Source organism: Dicentrarchus labrax, unplaced genomic scaffold (genome assembly GCF_905237075.1).
Source record: "Dicentrarchus labrax unplaced genomic scaffold, dlabrax2021, whole genome shotgun sequence".
Classification (NCBI taxonomy): Eukaryota; Metazoa; Chordata; class Actinopteri; family Moronidae; genus Dicentrarchus; species Dicentrarchus labrax.
Window position 1 is genome coordinate 7,769,586 of NW_026136706.1, and position 19,387 is coordinate 7,788,972.

Below are 19,387 nucleotides of genomic sequence, written 5' to 3' on the forward strand. Positions count from 1 at the left end.
TAACTTGAAAGCAGAGATCTCAGCAGAGAAAGCCACACTTGCAGAGTTGAGCTGAAAGAGTCCCAGAGAGTCAACCTACCATTTACACTAGTAGCCCCGCATTAACAATGAGCTCCTTTCAGTGTTTCGATTGCATCTAACCACGTCTGGGAAAACGAGATGTAAACAATTTTAATGTTTTAAGAGTGAGTGAGAGAGGTTCAAAGACATTTCTTCAGTCGTCTAGATGAAGTCCGGGCTTTCTTTTTCTTTTTTTTTCCTGCTGCAGGCCGAGAGTTATTGTCCTTATCTGCGGTTGTTGGGGCTCCCTGCTCGTTAAAGAGCCTGAAGGCATCGCCATTTGAAATGATTACTCGTTATTTAAGCGGACAAGCATTTTATATGGGCGAGTTTGAAACTGGCTCAAATTTCCTCCACTGTTAATGAAGCTGTATTTTTTTATGGTGGTTTTTAAAGTTTTCTTTCCATAACAAGAGGAGGGAGAGAAAAAGGCGAATTCTCACACCCAGCAGTGAAAAAAAAATGGTGTTGGTATTTTATTTTCCTAATGTAGCAGCCACCAGGGGAACCTGAACCTGAGAAACACACATTGTTTGAGGCTGGTCTAAATGACTTTTCATTATCATCTCGTTAGATGGAAATTCACCAGAAACGTTAAAAGAGTTGGACTGGTTTTATGGGAATTTATTTCAGGAGAACTAGATGCTATTATACATTTGTTATTGCTCAACATCTACAGCTGAAATAAACAATAAAAAAATCAACCAGATTTAGTTCAAAAATATGTGTTTTAATAAATAAGCGAAAACAAAAATGTACATTGGACGGAGTTTGGAGACTTGCTAAAGAAAGTCGATGAAATAAATCCATGCAGCAAATGACTCTAAATTGCATTGGTCCCTTTACTATAGGCGTACTTACACAGGTATGTACAATATGCATTCATTTATATATATATTTATACTTTGGTTTAAAGTCTTTTGAAAAAACAAAATATATTTCCTTCTAAAAATTGAGTAAAGCATGGCTTTGCTGGCAGGCCGTAAATCCGAGCTATAACACCTCTCGCCTATACAAGTTGCAGGTCTCTCTCTCTCTCGCTCTCTCTCTCTCTCTCTCTCTCTCTCTCTCTCTCTCTCTCTCTCTCTCTCTCTCCTCTCTGCCACAAACAGCTCCAGACAGTCGGAAGCAGTGTGATGAATCTGCATCCACACACACACACACACACACACACCGCTCCAAGAGTTTGTAGTTGTGGGTCACATTACGTCTCTCCGCCATGCCTCTGAGGTCGATGGGTTCTTCAATAATTCCTTTGGTATTCATACTTTGTAGAAGTAAACAGTCTGTGAAGAGGAGGAGGAGGAGAGATACACAGAAAAATCATTATTGATAATGTGGCACGGAAATGCAAACTACACAGGAGACGCATTGATTTTGCAACATCTGATTTTTAAACATTCACTGGCTCGTTGTGCATGTGGGAAGTCATTAATGAATCAATTATTAGCCACTGAGCTGAGTAAAACCATATGGCACCAGGAACATTTTGTATTTGAATGTAGTTGTGCAGCTGCAGTGAAATACAGAAAAACACTGTTTCTCTGGCTCTTTTAGTTTGAAGCACCTGAGTAAATTCACGCGTTTTCATTTCGCTGCGGATTAGTGGACAGTCCTAAAACAATAAAATGTAATTCCTCAGAGCAACATTAAGCCCAGAGTCATTATTGAAATATATCAGTAAGGTCACTCCGGTCACGGTTTGAAAAGGCTGTTTTTATAGATCTTTTTTTCCTCCAGTTTATGAATAATATCCCCATGTGAATTTTGATTTCGACTATTTTAATCCATGCAACAAAATTAATAAACTTCATTCTAGAGGACAGAATATATAGAATATTTCCTTTCTGTGTATGTCACACGTGTTGAGAAAGAATAAGTAACTTTCTAAGCTTGTTAGAAAGCCTAAACTACCCTTTCAGTGCTTTGTTATTTTCTTTTACATTCCATGGAGGTCAATTAAACTCAATTACTCAGGGGGAGAAAAAAAATCCACCTTCAAATTAACTGTGCTTACACAAATCACTGTAATGAAGCTTATTCCTCTTGCCCCATGGCACCAGGCTTGGTTTAGAAGACAACAAAGCCTCGCTGATGGGCGGTCTGCTGACTGCATGTCAGGCCCATGAGAACTAAACAAACCCTGCTTCTAGTTATTTTAACCAGGGGTGTTATTTACTGTCTCCCACTTTGTGCTCTTTAGTCAGACCATCTAATAAAAGGGGTAGCTTTAAATTAAAAAGCTCATATTACAATACCTGTGCCTTTATTTTGTTAAATTGATATGGAAGAGTCATTGCTGGGGCCAGTTTTATCAGTAATTAGCCTACATAAGAGCCCAAAAGCCGCTCAAACTGACTGAAAAGAACAAGTTTTATCAAGCATTGTCTGAAAATGTACCAGCTGTTATCATTTGGTCGTGGTGTCATAATTCAGTAGATTATCAGTGTTGCTTGACTTTTGTTTTATCTCTCATCACTGTTGCCAAATTGCAAGTTTATTCACTGGAATCACACCAGAGAGGAAGTGTGACACTGAGCTCCAGGAAAGGTTTTGCTCCCAGCTGTCAAACTTTACTGACATGGGCTCTCACGGCACGAGCGAAAATCTGCAAAATAACGTGACCAAATCCTGACTGCTCGTTAATATGGGCCTCTGTTTTTATTGTCTTGCACTGGCTTGAACTTACATGTCCAGCCGAGCTGCCCATTCCTGCGGTCTCCGCACAGGAAAGCACTCTATTGTGGATATAAATTACCCGTGGTGGCACTACAGCTGCGTTTTGGTGCGGCCCAGTCCTTTTTTTTTTTTTTTTTAAACCAAGCTCATTATGAAATGCTGTTAAGAGAGAATGAATAAAGATTAACTGCAAAAGTCACGAGCAGCTGATTTAATGCATTTCTGGTCAAACATAGATTAGACTTGTTGTCATTTTTGGTCAACGAGGCATTTCTTCATTTGGCCTGGCATGTGAAAATGTTCCATTATTTATATTAATCCGCCTACTTCCCTGTGCCTAATCCCTTTCTCAAAACAAATGTTAATTTTTCCACATCCTGAACAGAACTTTGGCGTTTAGGTTTGACTGGATACTTGTGGGATCTTGGATGTGCATCCACATGCAAACTGATGGAGCGGTTGTCTGTGGGTCACCCAGGCCTTGCGCACAGCAGCATCCGGCTGCAGGCGCACAGAGAGGCGTTGGAAAGATGCTGAGGCCTCGGTGTGAAATCTGCCACACACATAACAAGCGCGCCCAACACAGCCTGCGTGCTTCTGAACATGTGAATGTAAATTGTGATGCTGTGCACAGCTGATGCATGCGAACCATCTCAACGTCCGCCCACAGATTTGCTTTGTGATTTGATTTCTTGGGATATATATGGTATGAATCCAAATGTGGCAGCAGGCTATAAATTACATCCTCCAAATCCAAGACACGTGGCCAAATCACCACCATACAACTATTCATATTTTACAGAAAATGAAGCCAGGGAAGGGAATTAATTTAGGAGGAAAACTCACAGTATACTGAAAATAATCTGTAAATCTGCCTCATATACATTTATATCAGCCAACCTCCTAATACTGCTCTTTAACTTTTTACTCACTATTTGTCCAGTCATTATTCACACCTAATTTTCTGCTACTTCTAAGGCTACGGATGCTATTAATGTACGATTTTCTTTGCTCCAGACTGTGGTACCCACCGCTTTGGCATTGTAAGTGAAGGTCTCTGGGTGCTAGTGAGATGCTGACATAGACCAAGCACCCTCCATCCTCCACACGGAGAACGCGTAACTGAGTCTTTCGTGCGCAACGTAGCTGCAGCTGGACATCTTGTTGTCCATCTCGTCGCTCTGCAGCACCTGACAGAGAAAATCAATATATCTGGAGGCGAGCTTCAGCGTCTGTATCTTGCTGAGTTTGTCCGACGGCAGCGTGGGGATAATTTTGCGCAAAGACGCAAAGGCCTCGTTCAGAGACTGAGTCCGTTGCCTCTCTCGGACGTTGGCCAGGACCCGCTGGTTCTGCAGCTCCTCGTACGACTGAGTGCTGCTCGGACTCGGTTTTTTCCCCCGTTTCACCGGACCCGGGCTGCTGCTGCTGCTGTCCTCGCTGGACTTTTTACTGTGTCTCCTCTTCCTCGCGAAGCGTTTCTGCTGTCTGTCCAGCTCCTCCTCGCTGGTCACCAGACTATCCACAGGGGAGACCGGAGAACTGGAGCCCTCTTCCATTTCTTTCTTGAAGAAATGCAGGGATAGAGCGGAGAAAACGGTCTCCACCTTTGAAGCCGTGGTTACAAAAATGTATAGATATCCGAAAAGATGAAGGGAAGTATGTCAGGATGTCTCACTCTCTGCGCTTCTTGCTTTGGAAGAAACTGCTTTTCAAACTGGAGGTTGGCACGCTTCTCCTCACGCAGGAAGTTTTTTCCTTAAATTTTTTTGGAAACTTTATCCCGGTTTCAGATGCTAAATAGTTTTGAGAGTGGAAGGGGAGGGGTTTTGAGGGCGAAGGGGGAGCTAGTGTGCGTCTTGGTCCGCTAATAAGCAGGAGGGACCAGTCATGGTTTCATATGTCTGGGAGATGACCGAAACAAGGCACTTATTTACTGTCAAAAGCAACGGAAATTTGTTTGATTTTTCCTATTTGTGTGCAGTTAGTCCCATCATCAAACAGACTATTTATTTGTGTGTTTTAACTGAAATGCCTAATTGAACCACAATTAATCAAATTATGAATTATGTGTTGCATTATTACAAATAATCATTAAAAAAAAGTTTCTAGAATTCTTTTTTTTAATCTTGAATTATCTGTGATAATAATTAATATATGGTTTCGATAATAAATTCATTTTTATACATTTTGATAATATTCCCTTAAACGTCTCAGCATGTTTTTTTTTAGGCTGGGGAGTTTTATTAAAGCAAAGCACCCGCCTGTGCCACGGGGGTCAGTTAACTGCTGTATAAAATCAGATTTTTCTCGTGGCATTAAGGCTGTGTGCCATAGTGCAGTCACTCTCTTGGCCTTTTATATGCGTTCAATCCACAACTGTACAGTAAATGCTATGCTCCCCTCTTCAGTGCAGAATATCTGCTCTGTGGAGGGCGATTTACGCACAAATTCGCCTGCCTTGAAGAAATCTATCCGCTTGATCTTTAATCGAATCAAGTCGGTACGCTCTCACAGCTTCTATAATGTGGAAGTATAACAGGAAGGAGGCTTAAACTAACCGAGGAGCTCTCCGGTTTCTGCGGATACCTCCAGTGGACGGTTTCTCCATGCATTTTGTCAGCGGTCCACCTCTTCATCTGTCATGTCATGTTTTCCCTACACAGAGCGGCGCACAGGTGGCTCTCATTATAGAGCTGAATTTATCCACTGCCAAAATGCAGTTTGTCCAAATCAGCTGACTGACCTCTAGAGATATCTGTGGTTCTATATTGTTGTGTTTTTTTTGGGCTATAATCACTGTTTCTGTTTGGCTCCCAGAAACTGCAGAAATATCATGTCACAAGTCATTTTATTTTCATTTTTTTTAAAAAGAAAGAAACAGTGTCTGGGGAAAAATGAATTAAATCCAAATTTCTTGACATTATAGGAGTGATCTGCTTAATTGTGTCTTTTTGAAGAAAATTAAAAGTATCTAACAATATTGAATTAATACATTTGATATGATTTCTTATCAAATTCTTAAGTCTTTTACCTTTTTGTACACTTTTAACTTTCCCCACAAAAACATAATATTGGATGATGTTCCTGAAATGTTTAAATAAACAAGGCTTCAACTGTTAATGTGAGTCTACCATTAATCAAATTGTACTGAGTAATTACCTCTTATTAGGAAGCAATTTTGCTAATTTACACTGTAGTGTACACTTTAGTTCACCAAGACTATCTGAAAATAATCAAACTGCAGTATCTTGAGTGCATGTGCCCGTGTTATGTGTGTTCTACACGTCCAAGTAGACTGGTTGATGTAAATGGGGCAGAACAGAGTACCTCCTGAAAGTTGCACAACATTGTTTAAACCCATGAGTGCTCTTGGTATTGGGACATATCCTGGTTTTCCCTTGAAAGCTCCCTTGGCCTATAGAAAACCCTGGTCTGCTTTGTGTTTTGGGTCCCACTGGTAATGGTGACTGTCACACTACTTTTACTCAGTGCCAGAGCTCTTAATTCAGACCCTGGCATGCCTCAGTATAGGTCGAGGTGTGGTTAAATTTTTCTGGCCTACTTCATACAACCTCTTTATAAAGAAGGTAATGTTTCACACATGCAAATATGAAAGTAATGCTTAAACACGTGTGAGTGCATTGCAAAAAAGAGAGAATATGCACATGCAGGAGCAGACACACACACACACACACACAATCACACACACTTTCCCTGATTATGCCCTTTGACCTTCTGCTCCCTGGCTCAGCTGCAGGAGGCCTCCATGCCCAGGGGAGAAGGTTCAGACTTGCAGAGTGAGAGGCTGATCCTGCACAACGTCTGTGTGGTACGTTCCACATATACACACTTCACAAGAAGAAAAAAGAAGGGGCCCTGGCCAGCACTTTTCCATCCACTGTATATGCTCTGGGCAATGGTAAGCAAACTCTTGTTCAAAAAGGCAAGCAGCGAATGATGAGGATGACAGCTTGCCTCATTCCCAAACTGATTAGAATTCTTTCCCGATCATATTCCACTGCAAAACATAGACGGAAAATCATGTGAAAAGCTGCGAGAAAGCTTAAGTGTAATAATTTAACATACATTCTTGCAAACTTGGCACTTCAGCATGCACACCTTTTTTATTTAACTCTGTTTGGGGTGTAAAATTTTGAGCTTTTTGAGCTTTTCCTATTGAAGTAGAATTACATTAATAGACGTAAAAAAATTATCTTGAGCTGATCATTTAGTGTCTCAGCAAGGTCTGTGAAAACATTTTAATACTGAAATATGGACCAAAAAGGAGTTACTGGCTCATTTGCTTTTTTATCCCCTGTGGATGTCAGTAAATGATTCATGTAAATCTCACCCAATGCTCATTGGAGTTGAGAGGAATTTTTGGTCCCTGTGGTTCTCGTAAGAACCCCCGAGAGAGATGAAGGGAGAAAGAGACGGAGAGGCAAAGAAGGCAAAATGAAGTGAGAGAGAGACAGAATGGGGGGAAGAGAGAGAGAGAGGAATGACCTGCCTCTCAGATCAAAGATGAGCTCCGGCTGTAACTCAGCTGAGCAGAATGACGTACCTCTGTCTTGTCTGACACCTTTAAAACTAGATCCACATGGGTTTGAGGGCATGGCCTTAATAAGCCCAGATCCCTTCTGCTGTTACATCAGTGCAAACACATCCCTGTTGCATGCACAGCCTTCTGCTATCGCATCAACCTCGTAAACAGAAATGATTGCTTGCGAGACAAGAAGTGAGGCCGAGAGGTGTTGAGAGATAAAAAACAGGTTCAGCGAGAAACAGAAAGGAAGGATACAGACGAAAACAGAGGAAAGAGGCCAAATGTATGGATGCATGATGATTCACTTCAGTCTTTGATCTGACAGAGACGGCTATGGATGTGTGAGGGAAGTTATGGAAGAGATGATTTGTTAGAGGCTGTGATGAGTGGAATTTTACTGTCCATGTGTCTGCCAGGATCAGTTACCTTTGACTTTAACCTCCCCAAACACTTGTGAGGCTCACCCCAAATGATCTTGGCAAGAGGATCTAAAGCCATGGCCTGTGTGCATGCACATGCGTCTTCTTGTGTATGTGTGCATGTACAGTATGTGCCTTTAAACTCATGTACAGTATATATTATCACCTGATTATTGTATGCATCAGTGTAGCTACATCTGCCTTTCCATATACGCACTTGTATATGTGTGTGTATCTGCGTGTGTGTGTGTGTGTGTGTCCGAAAGTGATTCAAGATGAACCAAAGATGTTCAGCAGAGGAAAGGCCCAGCTGGTTCTCATTGCACAGAATACAGTGTCTATTACCAGCAGTGCAATCGCTTTTAAAGCTACCTGTAGCCCCACCATTTCCATTACAGTAACCGTTTACATATTGACTACAGCCCAGTTCTGTAACGCAAACAGGCCAAGAAACACCTGATGACATGTACTGAAAAAAACTGATTTAACAACCAGTAACAGGGTTCTGTTTCTGTGAAAAAACAGCAGCAAAAACAGCGTATGATCACCTTTTCAGAGGAGAAATATATTGACTTTGAAAGGATAATATAGCTAATAAATTGTGTTGGAGTGATACATGGCAGTTTCATAATCTTAAGCATTACACAGTGGCTGAAAGTGTGGTGGTACCCATTAAAAAAAGAATGGTACTATTGGTACTAATGGTATTAATGGCATCAAAAAGCAAAAAATAAAAAAAATAAAACTTCAGGGAATACTAAAAATGATTTGACTCCACAGCAACAAAAACAACATCACTGACATACAGTACAAAAACATTTTTTGTTAGTTGTCTTTCTAACCCTGCTCTTTACTAAGACGTTGGTGGTTCCCAGAATATGAGAAAACCAAAAGCTATGTCTGTTTTATTGTGCAGTTCTTTTCCAGTAAGTTGTGAAAATGTGACTCACATGTCAGTTCTGCAAGACCTCACACTTAAGACATGACAGAAATTTGAATGACTAAGATATGTTTGAGAAACCTCAGTGTTTTTATAAAGAAACAACTGATTGATAACTGATTTCATAACATCAACAAAGGAACATAAAACATTGTAAAATTCTAGCTTTAAATGGGTGTTATTGAAGTTCTTCGTCAGCTGTTGCAGTGCATAGCTTTTATATATTTATATGAAATATCAAAACCAAGCATTATCAGTCACAGTCAGTGTTTCTAATAAGAGCCTGTATTTAGCAGAGGCCTTTACAGTAAATGAAACAACTGGCAATATCTGTACGAGGTACATATTGGGCAATAAAACCATAGGCACCTCCACTCATACAGTCATTCTTCAGTACCTTTCAGTAACGCCAAGAACCTATTCATTCATATATCCACACTTCTCCATTCTGCTGCTCCAGGGCTGATGACAAGGTGTTTCTGAAATCGCATTAGGGGCCCTTTCATAAAGGTTTCATTGGGGAGTGTGTAACAGCTTGAAGCATTTAGGCTTTGTTTAATATGATGCAGACTTGCTGCTCGATGCTTTGTCTCCTGTGTGGAAAGGGGCCCGGGATGCCAGAGACCCCCACTGTCAGAGTTTGCTTTGATATCTGAAGGTGGAGAGGGAAATAGGGCAGAATAACCCAACTCTCCCCTACGCACACACCACCACCGCCACCCCTCAAAATCTGTATGCTCAATACCTGACTCTGCCCTGCTGCCCCTGTAGAGTTATGGGCGTCCAATGAACAAGCCGAGCTTTGAAGTGCAGCTCTCCAAAGCATTACGCTCTATGGGAGATGTGCATGGAGAAAAGAAATCGTGATATACAGATCTGTGTCCATTTCATGGCACATGCTGTATCTGTTAGGTTACCTAGTTCCAAAACGCTAACTGTTCATCAAAATGAAGCTGAAAAATAAAACGATATTTAGAAAATTTATATTACGGGTATATTACATGAATTTCACGGATTCCTTTGTACAAAGCAACTGACATTTTTTCACCATATACACCCACTTTGGGATCAACCCCTATGATTAATGGCTGACCACCTGAGTTACATATGTATACACAAATTGATTAGCTATAGAGGCTGCAGATCAGCAAGCTGTTTATTTGATCAGTTTTGTCCAATAGGAGAAAGCTTTCAGCACAAAGCCACAAAACTTAATTTCAACCCAAACTCAACTCAAATGCACTTCATTGACTTGACAGTTACAAAACACAGTGTTGCCCAACCAATTATGTTGGCTATAACACAATTATATTCATTATGCATGTACTACTTCCAGAATCTGAACTTTAACCAGGCCAAACAACAGGGACGGGGAGGGGAGGGGGGGCTGGTCTTGTAGGGTCAGAGTAAATTTAGTAAATTTGAGTAAATTTGCTGAACAAATCACAGAGAGACTGTGCACTCGGGTGCTGATGGGGCAGCCTCCTGCACAAATAATGCAGCGCAATTAGTGCTGCACTTGTGACCCTGGTGCCAAGGTTAGCAGGACGGTTGGCCCAGGTTCACAGTGCGATGTGTTAGCCAGGTGGCCCGACTAGGTTGGGCAACAGCAAGATTAGACTTGGGTAGTTTTGGGGAGGCAGTGCAGAAAGGCTGGGCAAACAGTTGTGTTGTTTGTTCTGCTGATTGGGATAGGACAAGTAGGGTGAAGATCAGCGGATGTCAACAGAGGGGTGGCATTTACAGTCCACTGTCACTCCCTCAGTGTCACCTGTGTCACCAACAACATCCTCAGCTCTGCTATAGACTGGAAGCTACAGGACAATGAATCTTTGTGGCCCAAACTAGTAGAATAATGTATTACGTTACATTATAATGTATGTTTCATTTCACTGCCTTTCCTGATAGCTCTCTTACCTCACACAGCTAACACCTTAGCTCCTGAAAAGCTAACACTGTTTATTTGTGTTTGCTCTGGCCACCAGGAGGGCTGTAGCTCTAATCCGAGGAGGAAATTATTGAATGTTCCAGTGCTCATCTGAGAAGGCTTCAAATGCGTGGCCCCCCACTGTTCAGGGGCCTTGAGCGTGGGCCCCTGGGACACATTGTAAAGACGACACCACATTTCTCCTTCACACACTCTGATCTGAGTTATTAGCTCTGAGGCTAAAAGCGTGGTCTTGTGAAGAGGAGCTGTAATGAGAAAACCAGGTGAGCTATTTAACTAGAGTTTCACAGCTATTAAAGTGCCAACACACTGGGTCACCATGGTGATGAGTGCAGGGTGCGAGACTTCCGGGGAGTCAGCATTTTTGTTTATTTGACAGTGGTGGATGTTTGTTTTTTGTAAACTTTTTGGGTTACTCTGTTTTGCAGAATAATCCATATATTAGATTAGATGTCAGCCTTTTTTAAACAGTCACAGGTTCTATATATACAGTTATATTCTTGCTTTAAAGCTCTTGGATCCATTGAAACATGACAAATGATAGGTTACTAATGTCATGCATGGTAATTGATATATGATCTTTTGAACTTTTTCCACAATAGTACTGTTCTTCACTTGTATGTATGTTTACATGCAAATTATTTGAATGCGAAAAATGTAATACTCACACATTGCCAGGTCCAGTGTGTAACATTTAGGAGAATCTATTGGCAGAAATGGAATACAATATTCATATGTATGTTTTCATTATTGTACAATCACCTGAATATAGTAATAATAGTGTTTTTGTTACCTTAGAATGAGACGTTTCTATCTACCCACACCATGGAGGTGAAGCTTGAGTTGTGTGTGCAGGTTATGAACACTTGCACAATTTAAAATACCTCGAACTAGCCCTTTTTAGGCAGGCTGTGGCTGTTATAAGTCAGTTAAGCACTTTCACAGTTTGCAATGAAAGCAAAATCAACAAATCTTTGCTTTGTGAAGTACTCTTAAAGTACTGTTTTACATCCTAGATGCAGCTTATTGAGCATGGCAGTGTGGGGAACAGAAAGATCCATCGTTGAGTATTAAAGGAGCTTCACACCCAGTCTGATAAATCCGGCTGGGTGACACTTGCAGCTGAATGCTGGAAATTTGCACTAATTGTTCTAAGGATCACACCACCGTGGAGTTTTACATTGTTTGTGTGGGGGTGGATATTTGTCTCACAGTCTGACCCCAGAGTGTGATATTGTACCTGTGATATAGCAGTGATTTTTCCACCTTTAAAACAATATTTGACCACCTAGCAAACAAAAGTTTGCCATCTCTGAGTCTGTCTCAGTGAACACTGCAGGCAGTGTATCTTGTGGATCAAGTGATTTATTGTTATTTTCATCCTAAGAAAAGTGTAGCCAAAACTCCGGCCTTGTAGAGAACTTCCAAGTGAGCAATTTAATTTTAAAGAGCACCATATTTTTAACCCCTTTAGACCCGCCTTATGTTCCAAGATTGTGAAAAATATAATAATGACTTTTTCCCATCTGTAATGCAACCAGAATGAGAATCAATAAAAACATTTTTTTATCAAAACTCTTTAATTGTTATTTTTTTGTCCATTTCAATGGACATCGGGTCCAAACAGTTGTTAAAATACCAACATCATATGACACAACTCTCCTATTTTTTGTCTTATAATTGTCACATTGACATCACATGGAACAGTTCAAATGTTTTTTTTGTAAGGTCCAAACAGTTTTAGAATATATATTTTTAAATTTTTTTTTTTTCTTTTTTGTTCTGCATATGGAATATTTTCAACTGATTATCAACTCATTCTCTTGTTCTGATGTACTGTTTTTATAATAATAAGGTCATTCATCAATACTGGCCAATTGAGTTCAATAACATGGTTTCTGACCCACTGTCCATTCTAATGGACAGCGATATTTGAAAAACTCCTCTGTAAGAACTTGCACTGAAACATGTGATATTACACTTCTATTCATACATTCCATCTTTCAATATTATATCAAAACTATGAAATCTTGGCACAAATATCTATAAATGTGAGTAAAACTGTTGAAAATGATCCTTACTTCGATGTGTGAGGTGAAGCCCTGCCATGCCTCTCTTCCGTCTGGTGGATTTTTTTCATACAACAAGCAAAGCTATACTGCCGTTTGATTCGTTGTTAAACGTCCAATTCAATGGACTTGAGGGTTCGAGTGGTGTTAAATGTTGCAAAAAGTAAAAAAGAATCCCCTGTCATGTCACGTCCATTGTAATGGACACAGGGTCTATTTTGGTAAAATGTTTTATGTGACTTGGGTGGATTTACTGTACAACCAATATGCCACATAAAAAAAAACCCAAACAGATTTTGTACCTTTCTTCAGGGCTGTTTCAGATCTCTTCCACCACCAGACCCCTACATTGTTCCAACAGGATGTGATACACTAATTATATTTACAAGGAGCAAGGCCCAGACTCCAGAGTTACACTAATATGATAAACACACCTGCCGGCCGAAGGCAGAACAGCTTTGCAGTGTTTGTCAGTCTATGTCTTCCGGATGTTAAATCAATAAACTACCTCAATTCAAAAAAAGAAGCCTGATGCAGTCCACAGACTGGAGGAATGCCATTCATTCTGGCCCCCAGAATTTTCCCCTTGACTGAATCATGTCTCATCTGAATGGTATTCAGAGCTTTTTTGATCGGTCAAGATCTCTTGGTGATGGCTAGGAAATATTACATGATGTCAATTTCTAAACTTTATCTACTTGGTTTATTGAATACATAAATATATCAGTAAGTATCTAATTACAGAGTTTGAGAAAGAAAAATAACAGAAAAATCTTAACTCATGTCCCCTTAGCTTTCTCTGGAGCTTTCAACTGTATTTAATGAGCTTCATCAGCACATGGAATTTACTCAGTTGTCATGATCATTTAAAAAGTATAAAATATCTATCTCTAAAATACAGATTATTTTAGAATACTTGCTGAGTACTTCTTTTCAGCTTTGTATCTGTAACATGTGCAGCCTGAACATCAAATATTACAAAGACAAAGCTTAAATATCAGTCTTTGTCCCGGCAGTTATTAATCTTTCTAAAGCTCAGCTCAAAAAGTGATTAATTCTAACACAAAGCATCAGAAACTTCTACAGCAATAAATCCCTAAAACATTTAGCCAACCAATACCACCAGAGGGACCCAGGGGTCACTGAGCATCAGAGTGCCACAAAGGTCACTTGTAATTTGGTGACTGCTATCATTAAAAAAACAACTCCTTTAAAAGATCTAAAAACTCAGTTCTAAGTGATGTTTCATTTTTAAATCATGTTCAGCCACATGAACCTGTTCCTTACATAATCCAGGGTCTCTTGTGCACATTGACATCCAACAGGTGTGCAGTATGTAGAACATCTGTGACACCTGTAATAGCACACACACATGCTCACACACGGACAAAGTAAAAGTAATTGATTGAATGTTTCCAAATGGGATAAATCGACTTGTCCAATTTAATTTTACAGCGTTTGTTGTTCCAAGTACTAATATGTATTTCATCCTGTCATTCTGTAAAATACGTGGAAAATTGTGCCAACACATAAATTCAAGTAACTTGAAACAAGGTTTGAATGTAATTAATTTGGTCTTCAGAATAACTAGGGACCCATTTTTAATTTACTGTGACCAAAACTCTCAAACCTGAAATTCATTAGCTATACATCACCTGTAAGCTATGTGTAAATCTCAACTGGGTTGCTTCTTAATTGTTTCCTAAGGGCTCCATTAGTGGCACTAAAATCACACGTGTAAAAGAAGAATGGGTATGTTGTTGACTCCCTTTGCCTGTTTTACACATCTGACTAGTGCATGGAGCAACATCTGTGGACTGTTGAGAGAAAAGCTCAGGCTATGAGAAATTATACTGCTGAATAAAAGGAATCAGCCAGATATTGGTGGGGTGCATTATTTGGTGATCCTCTGACTTCCCATTAAGGACCATCATCAGCTCAAAACTTGTTTTAAACAGTTTTTATGACCACCTGCAAAACTAATGACATTCACATGAATCGTATCCCTACTTTGTATCGATAGATAGATAGATAGATATTCCTTTATTTGTCCCACAATGGGGAAATACCAATGTAACAGCAAAGTGGATAGAGAAAAAACAGTATAAATAAACAGTAATTAGCAAACATTAGCATGATAACACACTAACAAGATAGTGAACATTGTAAACCTGCTATCGCTGATGTTAAAGGTCCAGTGTGTAACATTTAGGATGATCTATTGGCAGAAATAGAATATAATATAGGTATGTTTTCATTAGTGCATAATCACCTGAAAGTACGAGTTGTTGCATTTTGTTACATTAATATGAGTTGTTTATATCTACAGAGGGAGTGCGGTGAGTCTACGGTAGCTCAAAACACCGCTGTAGTTTCTCCAACATGCTTGAAAGGAGAGGGTAAGGCAAAGTTGCAATCTGCAAATTCTCCACTAGCTGCCACTAAATCCTAAACATCAGTCCTTTAAAGAACCGCTATACCTTACCACAGCCTCTCAGAGGCGCTAACAAGGCTGTAGACTGCTTTCTTGTCTTAGCCAGGCAGCAATAACCGACAAGTTATCAATAACTAAAAATTTACTTGTTAACCGAGTCGAATCTTGTCATGCTTCATATCAATGCTTCATAGTTCCTTACTCCCATATCAAATAAATCTACTCTTAATTGCACTGACAGCCCAAACTATTTGTATTAGTTATCTATCCATTCATTTACAAATTGCTACAATGATTCCAGTCACAGTTGTTATTGTAGTTTTTTCAGTGATGCCACCACAAAGTAATAGGAATTCCATGTCACTAGATGATGACATTTAATATAGAAATATAAGATTATATAGTATCAGGCTGTTTTTTTATTACCTTCCAACTTAAACATGAAAATCTTGTCCTTTTTCACAGCGGTTTTAAGGGTTGGCTCAGCTAGCACTAGAAGTCCATCCATCATGCTGTTAGGCACAGGAATAGTTAAAAGCTGGGAATAAAGCTCACTCTGAGGAAGGACACCTGTAACACTGATCATTTGGTGAGCACAGCTCCGCCGCACCTGGACTCACTGTCCTAGAGTGTTGACTACATTTATGGGGTGTAATAACAAGTTGGTTAAACTTAGTCCCCTGGTATGAACAGAAATATCCGTCCAAATTTAAGGGTTATCGAAAGCTAACAGGAAAAGAAATCAGGGACAATGTGCTTAGCCCAAAAGAGAGATGATGGTGCTTGACTGACCTCTATAACAGGTTTAAGACCCCAGTACAAAAAGACATCAAGGAATACCACAAATAAAACCAAACTGGAGAGGGATAGGTTGCTTTTTATGATCTTCAGTAGAGATCATTGTTAACCAACACATTTAAATTAAAGTTGTGATCCACTTTCACATATGGAGTAGCTTCAAATGTACAGGACATCAAAATAAACACAGCAGTCTTATGGAGTTACAGAACAATAAATAATCACAGTTTGTACGAATATGAATAAGTATTTTCTCATAAATACGCAATCATTATAAATAAATAAATGAATAAATAACACAACAGATGATAGAGGTTGCACATAAAACAGATTAGCCTTATTGCCATCTTTGGAAACAGCACCTGACATGCTAAAACACATTGCACTGATTCTGCTTCTAACGCCCATTGTCTCATTTACATCACCAAGGCTCTTTTTAACACATCGACTCGCAGACTAATGAGCGAGAGTCCAGAAAACACTTCAGCGCTACATGCAGAAGTATGAGCCCTTATGGAGTCCATTCAGTCTCATGCCAGTGTGCCCCTCTCTCTCTCTGTTTCACAAGTGCCATCAATTTGGACAAACACTGCCAACCCTCCTTCCCCCCTAGCTCCAGAAACAATGGCTCTCAATTACCAGTCAACAATAAATTAGAATATTAAAAGCCACCGAGGACGAAAGGAGTGGATAGGGTTGAGAAAGCCTGGAGGTGTGTGACCCGCTGAGAAGTCTGCAGATGTCGATCGGTCGGGGTTTGTCACGCCGGCCCGGCCGCCTGTCTTTGACATGTAGAGAGAAGAGGGAGGAACAAACCTGAACCTCCTCCCCGCTGAGATCTCCACACTCAGGGTGCCCCATGATCCTCAGTTAATCCCACTTTATCCAAGAGAGGCGGGCTGTCAGATCTGGGAAGGGAAAACATGGGGGCAGAAGGAGACAAAAGCAGGACAAACATATAAGTTTTGATACATTTTAATGACTGTTTAACAAGTCCTAGGTCTGGGGCTACACAATGGGGGCACACTTACTGCTGAAAAGCCCCATAAAGAGGCTTCAGAGCAGATTCCCACAGAATTAGTTAAGTGCATGGAGGCAGTAAGAATACAGCTACTTGTGTTTTGGTGAAATGAGGCTCATTTAACAGCAAATGCATGAGGGAAACACACCTGGGGATAAAAGTGTGCAGCAGACACACAACAAGCTGATTAAAATGAATGTCTGCTGAGATTACTGTGAATAACAACAATTCATTCTTTCTGTCCACTGAAAGACAATTACATTTCAATTAACCATCAAAAGCCTCTCTATAAGTATTTAGGTTAACAAAGATATAGACAAAAAAATATATCATTTTTATTTGTGTTGTGGTGGAAGCTTGTGCTGTATGTGATTATATTCTCTATTATAATGTATATTTGGCTAATCAGAAGAAACTTAATTGAAGCTTTAAAGATCAGGTATTTTACATTTTGGTTTGTTTATGACCATAATGTTTTATTCAGGGCTAATTTAAGTCATATATAAAGAAAGATTCTGTAATATTCTATATTATCTATCCTGTCTCTTTTAAAAACAATGCCCAAACATTTTGCAAAAAACTGGATGAGATAAGACTGATGATGCATTGGTTACGGATGATGCTGTTATTAATATTCCTGTCAACACATTGGCTGAAGTTAAGCTTTAACATTACTCTGATCTCATCTGCAGACTCGATCATTCATTAGTTAATGACAATTTCATGGGCTAATGATAGCGATCAGCTCACCACTTGTGTTCCAGATGGCGTTGGTTTGATTCTTGTAGCCATTCTTCATGCACTCATCCACGTAGGATTTGGGGTCGCAGCCCGACATGAGGATCTCTCTGAGCAGGGCGATGTAGGCTATGGCCAGCCTCAGGGTGTCTATCTTCGACAGCCGCTTCTCGTAGGGAAACGTCGGCACGTGGCAGCGCAGCTCCTCGAAGGCGGAATTGATGCTCAGCATCCTCTTCCTCTCCCGGATGTTGGCGGCATGCCGCTGCACCTTGTACGGGTGATGGGTGACTAGCCGCCGCGCCCTGCGCTTGCTCACCTCCAGAGGTTCGTCCACGGAGGAGGTCTCCCCTTCAGCGCAGACACCCGCACCCGGAGACTGCACGTCGAGGTCGGTGAAGGTCAGCTGTGCCTCCGGGAACATGGACTGACTGCCCAAGGAGGACCAGGGCGAGAGCTGGCCTGTGGCTGCTGTGTAGTCCAGCAGGAAAGTGTCCAGTTGCGTCTGAAGCTGGAAGTTTTGGTCCATCTGTCCCCAAAATGCATAATCAGTGTTGCCATCCTGTTCGAAATCAAAAAGTATGTCCTCCATAATTTAAAAATAAAAATGTAATTGTTCTGTTTCTTTTTCTGGTCGGAAAATGAAACTGTGCAGGACTGATGGATACAGTCTCTGAAGGCAGAGAGCAGATCGGGGTTTCTTCAACAACCTGGTAACTGCCTACCTGCACATGTCTGAATCTCTGCTGTGTGACAACCTCATGGGCACATCTCCTGGATTAAATACTTCCAGGGCCTCCATGTTTCCCGGCGGGTTGCTCTGGCCAATTCTAAAGGCTGAAAGGGAGCTCTTAAGAACACTTTACCCCTCCTTGTGGATCGTTCATTGCTTTAAAAACGAATTACAAAGGAATCAGTTGATCTCCAAACGACAAAAAGCGGGGAAAACACGTGTCCAATTATAAACTTCCTCCCAAGTAGTCCCGCTAATATTGACAAAAAACACTCAGTGTTGAACCGTCATTGGAGGGTTTGTGCCAAGCATTATGGCGCAGCAGGCCATGCAAACCCGGTGGCCTCTGAATGGGATTGTTTTATCTATTAAAGCTCAGCTGACAACAAACACTACTGTCAGAAACATATGAAAGCTCTTTGTTTGTACAAAATGTAACGAGATTTCAATTGGAAAGAAGGATTTTCTGTTGTTTTTGCCTTTGGGTTTATTCTGGTCTAGACATATTTTTATGCACTGAAGTCAGATACCAAACAGACCTACAAGATGTAAAATATTCCAACAGTATCACCACAACTCGTCCCACATAATTTGAGTCTAGTAGCCACATTAATACACTCCTAATTTGTAAATGATATGACTGACTAAATGTCAGCCCGTGGAGAGGACGCACGCTGTAATTACTCTGGGGTTAATCAAATAAGCGAGTTCTTTCTTCGAGGTTGGATGGAGGGCAGCTTGGCGATGCGCTTTAATTCAAGAAGGCTGTATGTTTGCTGACACGTGGTTTTGATTTGACAAAGTCCTTCAGGATGCTAATTTAAAGGGAATTTGTTTGTTGCAGTAAACACAGGCGGCATGAGGCCTTTCGCTGTAGCAGCAGCTGATTTAACCAGAATTATCCAGACAACTAACACTAAGACAGGTGAAGCTTGGGACTAACAGCTGGTGGCAGTACCAAACACTTTAGCCTCACAGATTATAGAGACACTTGTATTT

At 40.5% G+C, this 19,387-nt stretch overlaps 2 protein-coding genes across 2 annotated transcripts; both read right to left on the reverse strand.

The window, feature by feature from the left end:
- Positions 1–769: 769 nt before the first annotated feature.
- twist2 lies at positions 770–4,516 on the reverse strand. Its single transcript, XM_051404443.1, has 2 exons — positions 3,771–4,516; positions 770–1,346 (listed from the first exon to the last, which is right to left on the reverse strand). The coding sequence occupies exon 1, from the start codon at positions 4,296–4,298 to the stop codon at positions 3,804–3,806; it is 495 nt and encodes a 164-aa protein (XP_051260403.1). The 5' UTR covers positions 4,299–4,516; the 3' UTR covers positions 770–1,346; positions 3,771–3,803.
- A 10,176-nt stretch (positions 4,517–14,692) lies between these two features.
- LOC127365886 (pancreas transcription factor 1 subunit alpha) lies at positions 14,693–18,808 on the reverse strand. The gene is made up of 2 exons (XM_051404441.1): positions 17,668–18,808; positions 14,693–16,804 (listed from the first exon to the last, which is right to left on the reverse strand). The coding sequence occupies exons 1-2, from the start codon at positions 18,245–18,247 to the stop codon at positions 16,767–16,769; spliced, it is 618 nt and encodes a 205-aa protein (XP_051260401.1). The 5' UTR covers positions 18,248–18,808; the 3' UTR covers positions 14,693–16,766.
- Between the last annotated feature and the right edge of the window lie 579 nt (positions 18,809–19,387).

Bases quoted from the DNA above. Each gene is read 5' to 3' on its own strand.
- twist2 (XM_051404443.1), bottom strand. From the start codon at position 4,298: ATGGAAGAGGGCTCCAGTTCTCCGGTCTCCCCTGTGGATAGTCTGGTG.
- LOC127365886 (XM_051404441.1), bottom strand. From the start codon at position 18,247: ATGGAGGACATACTTTTTGATTTCGAACAGGATGGCAACACTGATTAT. The intron at 16,805-17,667 runs GTGAGCTGATCG...TTCCCTTCCCAG, and splicing joins CGCCATCTGGAACACAAGTG to ATCTGACAGCCCGCCTCTCT.